Source organism: Rana temporaria, chromosome 2, assembly GCF_905171775.1.
Source record: "Rana temporaria chromosome 2, aRanTem1.1, whole genome shotgun sequence".
NCBI lineage: Eukaryota > Metazoa > Chordata > Amphibia > Anura > Ranidae > Rana > Rana temporaria.
This window is the reverse complement of record NC_053490.1, coordinates 145,986,435-145,998,558: the sequence shown is the minus strand read 5'-3', so window position 1 is coordinate 145,998,558 and position 12,124 is coordinate 145,986,435. Positions and strand designations below refer to the sequence as shown.

The following is a 12,124-nucleotide window of genomic DNA, read 5'->3' as shown; positions in this document are numbered from 1 at the left end:
CTCCACACGATCCTAATCCAGCATTTCCACGATTCATGCAACAAGTGCAGAGCAGTTCCCTGCCCACAGCTGTAAAAAAAAAAAAAAAAAAAAAAAAAAAAAAAAACGCAGCCGGCAAGGTTCATCAACAATGCTTAGCGCTTAGGCCAGGTTCATACTGGTAAGACACCACTGTTGTACGAGTGTCATCCTACTTTGCCATATGACATCGGTCCTACTTCCATCCGACTTGAATGAAGAAGATAAGATTTTGCTTTGACTTTGAGATAGTCCGACTTGTCCTTTGACCAATCAAAACAATCCCAGGGTGCTAAATTCCTTTTACCGCTGCTGTAATCACCATGTTGGATATCACAAGTCTGATGGTTAGGACAAGGATCCGACTTCAAATGATATTCAATGGGTTAGTTCAGGGGTGGGCAAACTTTTTGGACTCGAGGGCCGCAATGGGTTCATATATTGGACCCGGGGGCCGGACAAAGAGTTGATGGATGGTGTGTATGTGTGAATTATATAAATTAAATCAAAATGCAGCCACTGTGCCATGCCATCAAACGCAGCCACTGTGCCGTGCCATCAAACGCAGCCACTGTGCCGTGCCATCAAACGCAGCCACTGTGCCGTGCCATCAAACGCAGCCACTGTGCCGTGCCAGCAATTGTCGCCACTGTGCCGTGCCAGCAATTGTCGCCACTGTGCCCAGTAAAATGCTGCCACTGTGACCTGTAAAATGCCCCCTCCCTGGCACTTACCTTTCTGGGGTCAGCTGTGCTTCTACCGTCCCTCGTCCCGCCCTCGATGACGCTTCAGCCAATCAGGTTACTGATTACCAGAATCAGATTACCTAATTGGCTGAGATGCCTGTCAGTCTTATCCAAGGAACGCACCGCCGGTACGTCCCGAGGATAAGCATTCACGAAGCCGACTACAGCCTCAGGGCTGTACTCGGAAAGCCTATCAGAGCCGCGGGCCGGATTAAAAGGTCCGCCGGGCCGTAGTTTGCCCATTCCTGGGTTAGTTGGACAAAAATAGTGCAGGAACCTTTTTCAAGTCAGACTGACTTGTGTCAAACCAGTTAAGACATCTCTCATAGGGAAATCATTGATTTACACACATCCCAAAGTTGGAGCATATGTTGTACCATTGTGAACCCGGCCTGAAAGAGAAAAATAAACATTGCATCTTTCTGTTCATTTACAGATCAAAAGGGATGAACTTCAGTCTGCACATGAGGCCACTTAAAGACTAAAGCCCTGTACACACAATCGGATATCCGATGAAGCCGACTTTCATCAATCTTGCCTACACACCATCGGTCAAAAATCTGTCCAAGCGCGGTGACTTAAAACACTACGATGTGTTGAGAAAAATGAAGTTCAGTGCTTCCGAGCATGCGTCGACTTGATTCTGAGCATGCATAGATTTTAAACCGATGGACTTCCACACAGACGATTGTTTTTTTCTATCGTTTTTTTTATCCATAGGAAAATTTTAAGATATGTTCTATTTTTTTTCTCCGATGGAAAACAAACCAATGGGCCCACACACGATCGGTTTGTCCGATGAAAACGGTCCATTTTCATCAGACAAACCGATTGTGTGTACAGGGCTTTAGCCTTTTTCTGACACTTGCTGCTTTCAAATAATTTTTTATTTTTGCTAGAAAACTTCGAAGCCTCAAATACACACACACACACACACACACACACACACACATATATACACACACACACACACACACACACACATATACATACATACATACATACATACATATACACACACACACACACACACACACACACATACATACATACATACATACACACACACAATATATATTATGTATATTTTATTTATTCATTACACACTCGTTAGCAGAGACCCAAGAGAATAAAATGGTGATCATTGCAATATTTTATGTCACACTGTATTTGCGCAGCGGTCTTTCAAAATGCAAAAAAAACATGTCAATGAATAAAAAAAAATAAAACCAATATTTTTTTGTATAATGCGAGAGAATTTTACGCAGAGAATCGTGATCTTCATTCTAAGCAAAAAAATCCTGATTCTCATTTTATCCAGAATCGTGCAGCTCGAACATGAACCACTGTCTATAGTACAAGGCAGAGAAAGGTTACCTGCAGACACCTCCCAGAAGGAAAAGCGCCAGGCGCCAGCAGAAAAATGTTCCAACCTAATTATTTCCCATGACATGACCATAAGTATGTGGCTACCTCAAAGACAACAGACTATCGAATAATCCAAACAATTCAGGCAACGGTCACCTCGTGTGTATTGGTATCCTTAGAAAATTGTGTAGATCACTGGTTCTTGAGAACATCTTTATTCTAGTGGAAAAGGATGTTAAAGCCACAATTACACATGTAAACCCGACCAAAGCCAAAAGGGACTTGAATGCCAAATCCACTGGGGCAACATGACTAAATTCTCACCTGGAGCGCTCTCCAGATAGAACACCTGGGAACAAATGTATCTTAACTTGTCTTTTTCCGTGGTGGCAAATAAGGACAATGATATAGCTTAGTTCTTAAGTTATGGAAGCCGGGACTCCAGTAAGAAAGTAAAACTAGTTCCACAAAGGCCCAAAAAAGGACTGGCGGACAACAAAAGAGCAGCACTTGATGTTTAAAAATAAACACCGATTTTAATCTTTTTAGGCAAATTTTGGCTCCTGTGAATTGCCATTGCAGTGCTTTTAAACTTTTAAGTTCTGACTTTGTTGATATTAAAAATTGTTGGTCATGTACCGTTTATGCGCTGTAAGACATTTCATCTGACTATTAACCATCTTTTACAGGCAATCAAAAAAAAAAGAAAAAGTTTGAAGCATACACATTAGCACAAGTATACAGCATGTGCATTCACCCAACATGTATTTATTCTCTCTACATACACTTAAAACTCATAAGTCAGTAGCTGTTGTGAGTTTGAATGACTATTGGAAAAGGACAGCTCCGTTCACCAAAAATTTGCCATGCAGAACAATGCGCAATAGTGCGAACAGGTGACACGGAAATTGTATGTTTCAATGCCAGTGCCTTTTGTTTTTCTATTAAAATGCAGCAGATGTGAAAATAGCGCGAGAATGATAAGTCTCTTAGACAAGGCAGCATAATCCTCTTACAGTCTATGCAAAAATCCTACTATGTGGCCAATTTTACCAATCTAAAAATGTGGTGCGATGGGGAGGTGGATGAAAAATGCACCCCCTAAAATTTTAATCAATGTAAACACAAAAAAAATTCAACCTCCTCGCCGTTTAAAAGTTCAACTGTAGTAGATAAAGGCCGGTAATATTCAATATGCTTGTGGCTAAATTTTTTCATCTTGAAAACTCCTGAAATTGGTTGAAAGATTAAAAAATTTTGAACAAATTAATAACAAATGCTTAAACAGCTAACATTTCAAATCAAGGCTAGTACACTATATACGGGTCCAAATATTAAGCTTTCTTTAAACAAGAAATTCAAAATTCTTCCTAAAATCTAGTAGGCACTGGGGGGGGGGGGGGGGGACACCATAATGATGTAGACAAATGATAATCATAAAATTAAACAGCATTATGCTCTTGCTACGCAACTCAGAGAGTAAATATATATACACTTTTCCACATTGGTGTAAATGTCAACAGGAACGTTCAGCAATGCGCCATTTCAGGTAAAAACAAACCTAAAAACACTTCGAAAGTTTCAACCTTTAAACACAATCGTCATTAAATAGGCAGCTAATCCCTTTACGATCATCACATTTTATGAGCAGAGAGATTAAAGACTTCTTGGGAAGAAGCAGCTAGCCTATAAACACCAAGGGCGTTATTTTATCAAAGCGACTGTCAGCCGTTTGTTTGGCACGAGAGGTAAAATAGACAACCCAAAGACACACAAGATGCACTGTACTTCACTCAGCAACCGTTCAACTAGAATACTCAATCCAAGCCCAACAGCATCAGTCCCAGACAAAAAACGAAGCAAAAAATGAAAGTACCTTTTGAGATGCTGCTCCAATTCCAAGACTAGCACCTTCATTGTCACCATGTAATTCGCCAGGCTATGGCGAAGGGTCCATTGCATTGAGGTTTCCAGCATAAATCTGCTGACTAGCTCATGAGTGAGCCCATCATGCTGTATCATTTCACAAATCTTCTAGGGCTGCCTTTTCTCATCTCAGTGTTCAGCATGATGTGATTCCTATGCAAAATGGGAGGGGGAAATATTTCTGCACTAGAACACGCAGCCCCTGTATGTTTGGCGGGGATGTTCATGCCTGGCTTGCTTCAAGATCAAGAGAAGGAAACAAGGGCAGATGATGACAACGCAAGCAGCAAGTCACATGACCGCTGTGTTACATAAAGCATCAAGAGAGATTAAAATCTTTACGACTGGGGGATTTCACATCTCAGCAAACACAGGCGCTCACTCCTTTCAACGGTGGGCTAATCCAGTTACGGAATTGCCACTCTGTCCCAGAGGTGCCACGTTACTAATTGGCACAGATTTTCCCCTTATAATCCACTTACAAGGAATCTGTTACTACATTGCAGTTTAGGTTGTTAACCCCAATTGACCACTGCAGAATTACCATGGAAGGCTTGCTTCAAATGACATACAGCTGCGCAACATGCAAAAAAAGCAACGCAATCAGATCGCCCAGCCCTGAAAGGGTTAAAGAAATCCACTCATTCCAGTCACTAGTAATTATCGGTTCTGCAGAGAGCCCCTGTCTAAAAGCATTATCGTCATGATGAACATAACCTGGAAAGAAGTCATGGCTGTGCAAAATAATGTGATACGCCTTACGTAGGAGGGCTTAATATATTCGAATTGTGCAGGAATGACTGGGAGTGGCAATTTTATTGCACGTTTTAAAAACGAACCTGCTTGTGCACCGTCGTGTGTACATTTTTTTTCTCTGGGTTAAAATATATTTTTAATGTATTGGAGCGTGCCAGCCCTTAGGCTGCATTCACACCTAATCGCGGCGTTTTGTCCCGCGAATTGCGGCGACAAATTGCTGCATTTTGTACCGCGATTTGCGGCGACAAAACGCTGCGATTTTAACCCCCATGTCCACATCTCCTATGCCGAACGCCGAAGCCGCCTGAAAAAAAGGGGTCCGGGACTTGTTTTGAGCTTCAGGCGTTCGGCGTGGAGATGCGAACCATCTCCATAGAGGGCAATGGTATTTCTCCCCTCCAGCGTATCGAGCGTAAATACGCCTAGGTGTGAATGGAGCTTTAGATGTGGTGGCAGCATTAGTTCTCTTTTCATATGCTTTATTCCTTTTTGTTTTGACCTTCTGATCCTGCCAATAACAAAACGAAGGCTTGATTTACACTACTGCAACCTGAAAGTCACGCGACTTAACCAGGCGATTTGCTGGCAACTACTTTGAAGTGAGGCAGGGGCTACACCACAGGGAATGCGCCTGTGTAACCTTTCTATAACATCAGATCCAAATCATATCAATATAGATGAGGATCTGACTTGGAGACGACTTCCATTAAAGTCTATGGGCGCAAGTCTGAAAGAAGTCACATTGAAGTAGTAGGAACTTTTTCTAAAGACAGAGCGACTTCAGTAGTGCCAATTAAAGACAGCACTCATTGGCTAAGATGGGATTTCACATGTGGTGTGAACTACACCTTTAAACAGGAAGTAAACTTCTTTTTTTACAAAAACACCCCAAAAAACAACCTGCAAGACAAAGGCATAATGAGCTAGTATGTATAGCATACTAGCTCATTATGAATTACTTACCTTAGATTGAAGCCCCCGAATCCATCCTAGTCTCCCCCTCCGGCTGCAGCCATCTCTCCTGGGGTTACTTCCGGGGTTTGCGGCTCCGGCGCTGTGATTGGCCGGAGCCACGATGACATCACTCCTGCGCAAGATGCCGGTAACGGCACGCAGACTGATGCAGTGGCACATAGGTGCTATTGCATCAGTTTGCTGTAGTGCGCATGTGCCAATGTCATCGGCACATGCAGGGGACCATGCAGGTTTAGGAGATATCCTGGTTAGCTACAGGTAAGCCTTAATATGCTTATATAGGCTTACATGTAGCATAAAGTTTAAAAATAGGGTTTACAACCCTTTTAAGTCCATTGTCTTGGTCATTAAATGGTGGGTACAAGAAAGTTAGACCATACACCAGTCTTGTTTATTTTGTTTTTCAATAAAAATAATAAACAGGCTATACTACCTGCCCTGAGCAGTGGATTTACACAGAGCAGCCCAGATCCTCCTCTTCTCATGTCCCTCTTCTGTGCTCCTGGCCTCTTCCTCCTGTCGGGTGCCCCCACAGCAAGCAACTTGCTATGGGGCACCCGAGCCGAGTCACAGCTCCCTGTGTCTATTCAGACACAGAGTCCCGGCCCCACCCAATCTCTCTCCTGATTTACTGACTGACTTTGAATGACAGCAGCAGGTGCCAATGGCGTCGCTGTTGTGTCTTAGCCAATCAGGAGGGAGAGCTGAGACACTCGTGGACATTGCTGGGCAAAGATGGGGCTCCATTAAGAATTGGGGGGTGCTGGAGCGGCTGCTGCACACAGAAGGCTTTTTATCTTCATGCATAGAATACATTAAAGATAAATAACCTTCTGACTTTACAAATCTTAAGATTAATAACTATATACAATATGTTCAATACCCAACAGTGGTTATGGTTGATGGTTACATAATCTATATAATGAGTTTGAAGTGTCACTTCACTGCTCTGCAAATAGGATATTTAAAATTCTCCTATTAAATTACAGATAAATCCAAAAACAAACATTTAAGATCACAAAATTCTATAATGCAAATATCTGTATAGCCATTACCAGCACCTTTGTTACATAATAGTATAGAACGGTACACAGGGCCAGTAAACAAGGGTCATTTCTGGTAGTAGAACATACGACATTGCTCAGTAATGTGCAGATTTACACGTCTGGCAAATTAAAAACCAGTTCAGTTCTTAAACAAACTGGATTAGTTAAAGAACAAAGCATTGTAGATGGTTAGAAAACAGCCTCCAGCTACAACTGAATATGCCTGAAGTACAAAGATCTGCTTTCTTAAGCTGTCGGATTCAAGAAATCAGCACCATGCTACGCTTGCCCCCATTGTCCCTGCCTGTCCTAACCTTTATGTAAAGTGACAGGTCGCACAAAGAAAAATGACAAGACTAGTATATCACGTTGGTCCAAACTGGCATGTCTCATTCACTGCCAAGCCTGGATGTACCAGTCCATACCTGCATGGTCTAAAGATGTATTTATTGTTTGGCTCTTGTCCATGGGGTTACCAAAGACAGTTTCCTGGGTTTGGACCTCTGTTCATATTATGATAAATACCTCTTACTTACAGCTCATAAGTTTACATACCCTGGCAGAATTTATGATTTCTTGTCATTTTTCAGAAAGTTCACATACCCTGGTGATTTTGGCCTAACAAACATGCACACAAGTTGACACAAAGGGGTTTGAATGGCTATTAAAAAAGGTAACCATCTTCACCTGTAATCTGTTTGCTTGATATATATATATATATATATATATATATATATATTCGTATTTATCGGCGTATACCGCGCACTTTTTCGCCCTGAAAATCAGGGCAAAATCGTGGGTGCGCGGTATACGCCGATACCCGCTTTCCCGCGCCGACATATACCGAGCGCAGTACACTCGGGCAGTCTCGGCTCCTTCCACGCTCACGTCCTGGACGTACAGGACGTCAGCGCGAGAGTTGCCGAGCCTGCCCGACTATACCCGAGTGTACTGCGCTCTGTATATGTCGGCGCAGTATTCAAACTTGGCGCGGGAAACGAGCAGGGAGGACGCCGCAGCCGGACCCAACGAAGAGGACACCCGAAGCCGCAGAAGGACCCGACGAGGCCGCCGATGGACGCCGCGCAAGACACCAAAACTGTAAGTACAAAAAAAACTTTTTCCACAGGATTTGGGACAAAAATTTACCGCGATAAATACGATAGATAGATAGGATAGGATAGTCAATGGGCTCCTGACAGACCCTTGCAACTTTCACCCAGTGCTGCCGTTTCTGAATTCTGAGTGATGGGGAAAGCAAAAGAATTGTCAAAGAATCTGCGGGAAAAGGCAGTTGAACTGTATAAAACAGGAAAGATATAAAAATATATCCAAGGAATTAGGAATGCCAATCAGCAGTGTTCAAACTCTAATCAAGAAGTGGAAACTAAAATTTCAGCCACAACTGCCAGGAAAATCGTTAGGGATGCAAAAAAAAAAAAAAAAACTCACAAATAACTTCAGGGGAAATACAGGGCTCTATGAAAACATGTGGTGTGGCTGTTTCAGGATGCACAATAAGGAGGCTCTTGAAGAAAGATGGGCTGCATGGTTGGGTAGCCAGAAGAAAGTCATTACTATGCAAATGCCACCAAGTGTCCCGCTTACAATACACCAAACAGCACAGAGACAAGCCTCAAACCTTCTGGCACAAAGTCATTGGGAGAGACGAGACCAAAATTTTGCATTTTGGCCACAATCATAAACACCACATTTGGAGAGTCAACATGGCCTATGATGAAAGGTACACCATTCATACTGTGAAACAATGAAGGTGCACATGGGACGTACTTGGACATTCCAACATGACAATGATCCAAAACATAAGGTCAAGTCGACCCGTCATTGGCTACAGAGGAATAAAATGAAGGTTCTGGAGTGGCCATCTCAGTCTCCTGACCTCAATATCATTGAGCCACTCAAAACGTGTAGTTCATGCAAGATAGCCCAAGAATTTACAGGAACTGGAGGCTTTTTGCCAAGAGTAATGGGCAGCTTTACCATCTGAGAAGATAAAGAGCCTCATCCACAAATACCACAAAAGACTTCAAGCCGTCATTGATGTTAAAGGGGGCAATACACAGTATTAAGAACTGGGGTATGTAAGCTTTTGATCGGGGTCATTTGGGTAGTTTGTGTTGTGATTATGATTTAAAAAGTAAAAAACACAGTTCATTGATAATAAATGGCTTCAGCCAAACACTAACCAGTGAAAGAAAAGTTTTTGTGTTATTCATATTCTCTGAAAAACAGCCAAGAAATCCAATTCTGCCAGGGTATGTAAACTTATGAGCACAACTGTATATGGAACTGGATAGAATACATCTGTATACAGTGAGGGGAAAAAAAGTATTTGATCCCCCGCTGATTTTGTATGTTTCCCCACTGACAAAGAAATGATGCATAGAATGCATTAAGGTGAAAACCATGAGGATTTACAACCCCTTTAATGATTTGGAGAGGATCTGCCAAGAGGAGTGGGACAAAATCCTTCCTGAGATGTGTGCAAACCTGGTGGCCAATTACAAGAAACGTCGGACCTCCAATTGTCAAACAAGGGTTTTGCCACAAAGTACCAAAAGTCATGTTTTGTCAAAGGGTCAAATAAATATTTCACTTGTTAAAATGCAAATCTATAACTTTTTTGAAATGCGTTTCTCTTATTTGTTATTCTGTGTCTCACTGTTAAAATAAACCTAACCTACCATTAAAATCATAGGCTGATCATTTCTTTGTCAGTGGGCAAACATACAAAATCCGCAGGGGATCAAATACTTTTTCCCCTTACTGTATGTACTGGTTACACATTACCCAACTATTGCAATTCTATACGAAAAGTGCTGGTTTCACTTGTTAAAGCGGGGGTTCCACGGGAAATGTTTTTATTTTTAAACTGTGCATCTACAGCTTTTAACCTGGTTAAGAATGTACTCACTTTTCAGAATTTTCTAGCCATTCGCATTCACAATCGGCCATAAATAAATATTTATAAAAATTTGTGCTGTGAAGTTCCATCTTGCTTGTGGGCATTGTGAAGCCCACAAGCAAATACTTCTGGGAATCGGCCGGCGTCATGAATAGTGCACGCCCCGTTGTGACGATAGGCACAGATTCTTCAATCGTCTCCTGGGAAGCGTGACACTGTGCTCCCAGGAGACATTGCGATCTAGTCCCAGCAAACACTGGGGCGCTGAGGAATGAAGTGACACGTCCACTCCCGCTGGAGGGTTACCCGGAAGTGCCTGCTATTTTCGCCTGCTTAGAGGTATTGCAATGATTTAAAAAATTACGGATAGCAGACTGTATATGTACTTATTGTGCTGATCTGAATAAGATGCATTTGTTATTGAGGGTGAACCTGAGCTTTAAGCACATGCAGACAGAACTGCATTAAGTTCCTATAAGTCATCCAACCTGTCTGGTGGTGTGTAGATTACAGACATGCCATGGTCAGCTACAGTCTGTCAATTTTATTCAACACTGAATATATATTTAATCATACCAGAAGTCATCTTCCTAAATAAGTATACGGGTAAATGCTGCCCCCATACAGATAGAGGCATTTAAAAAAAAAAAAAAAAAAAAAAAATGATGATATTTTAACCAAACAAAAGAAAATACCCGTTGCAATCCTTTAAACTTCATGCACTGAACTGAAGTCTCAAAACATTATCAGCCTCACCAACTCTGAGTGAACTACAGAACACATTTTCACTATGTAGTAAATATTAGGAAAGGAAGAAAGGTTTGTTGCCTTAAGGAGAGCCACCTAGAGTAAAAGCTGCTCGTCCATAGTTACAGTTCAGTGAGTGTTACCATGGGACAATAAACTTTAATGGCAGGATTACCAAGTCATAAGAAGGGAACTAAATCCTGAAAAAAGAAAACAAATGCATTTGAATGCAGACAATTATCGTGGTCCTTAAAACATACACACAAATCTCCCCTCCCTCATATACAGCACCTACATCATAGTACTTTAGAGGAAAATGTATAGACAGAGGCCCCATTAATCAATTATTGCAGGATCCAAATCAACCTACCAAACACACGCAAACACACCAAGAGCATACAAACTATAACTTTGTAAGATTTGATTTTCACCATTACATGGTTGCAAAATAATTTGTTCCAAAAACAAAAAAAAACACAGCTCTACAGAAATGAAACGGCACAACATGGTACACATGTAAATCTGCAAGTGCTCTTGGTGCAAATGACTAATAAAACAAGAACTAGCTTAAATGACAGGGTGGACGTGATAAAATTAGTTCTACCCAGCAATAAAAAATTAAATAAAAAATATATAATCTTTAATTATTTTACACTGTCATTAGACTTATATAAGCAGTGAATGCAGACTGGCTTGCCAGATGTCAAGTATACACACCTATACTGCATACATATCTAGAAAAACGGCTAAAGGTTTGCAACAAGATTCAGAAAATTAAATATAAAAAAAAAGGTAAAATTAAAGTGCATTTACATTTTTTTTAATCAAATCCTTTTTTATTTACAAAACTAGGTTGACCAATATGGGTTTTTCTCTGGCCGATGACGATATTTAGAAAATTGGGGCGGCCGATATATGATATCGATTTTTGCAGCCGATATTTTAGGCAGATTTTTTTTTTTGGCAGATGGCACCGATTGGCAGGAAATACTGACAGGTGGCAGTGGCTGGCACTGGTTGACGTTGGCAGGTTTCACAGCCGATAATGTAACTGTGAAATTAAATGCTCTCTGCAGCGCCACGGTGTGCGAAACTGTATGGAGAGAGAAAGAAGCTGGCAAATTCAGCGTGATGGAGGTGGGAGGGACCCAGCAGCTATCCAGCCAATGATTGGGTTGTTCTAAAATGGCCAAATATAGGCTGATATATCGCTTGACCCATAAAACATATCACAATCGGGCCTAAAAAAAAAAAAAAAAAAAAAAGAAGTACAAAAATCGTGCCATATCAAAAGCATGACATGCGACATGACCGTTGTACAAAGACAATTATAACCAACATGAAAGAAAACAAAAAATACTCCATGGCAGGTGTACAAGCCTATCTTATGATCCGGTGTACAGTGCAAAGCACGTAGGGGTTACGGGGAAGAAAATAAAAATCAAAGGTTATGATATATCTGTCCCATACCCCTTATTTCGGTTTTGGCTCGTTTGATTTGGAGGAGCCCATCTCAAATAAGCTGAAGGGGAGCCTTGACTGACAAATATCAGAGAATTTTATTTTAGGGGGAGTTAACTGTTGATGGGTTATTTTTTTCCCCTCGGAATAAG

At 41.4% G+C, this 12,124-nt stretch overlaps 1 protein-coding gene across 3 annotated transcripts in view; it reads right to left on the bottom strand.

Moving 5' to 3' along the window:
• TSC22D1 (TSC22 domain family member 1) overlaps nt 1-12,124 on the bottom strand; it is a 116,848-nt gene that overhangs the window by 16,897 nt on the left and 87,827 nt on the right. The window contains exon 1 of one of the 3 annotated variants that reach the window (XM_040341286.1): nt 4,009-4,321. The exons of the other annotated variants lie outside the window; for them this stretch is intronic. Coding sequence (XP_040197220.1) covers nt 4,009-4,154 — 146 coding nt within the window. The 5' untranslated portion in view covers nt 4,155-4,321. Of the gene's footprint in view, nt 1-4,008; nt 4,322-12,124 lie in introns of those variants that run through there. 3 annotated transcript variants of the gene reach the window in all.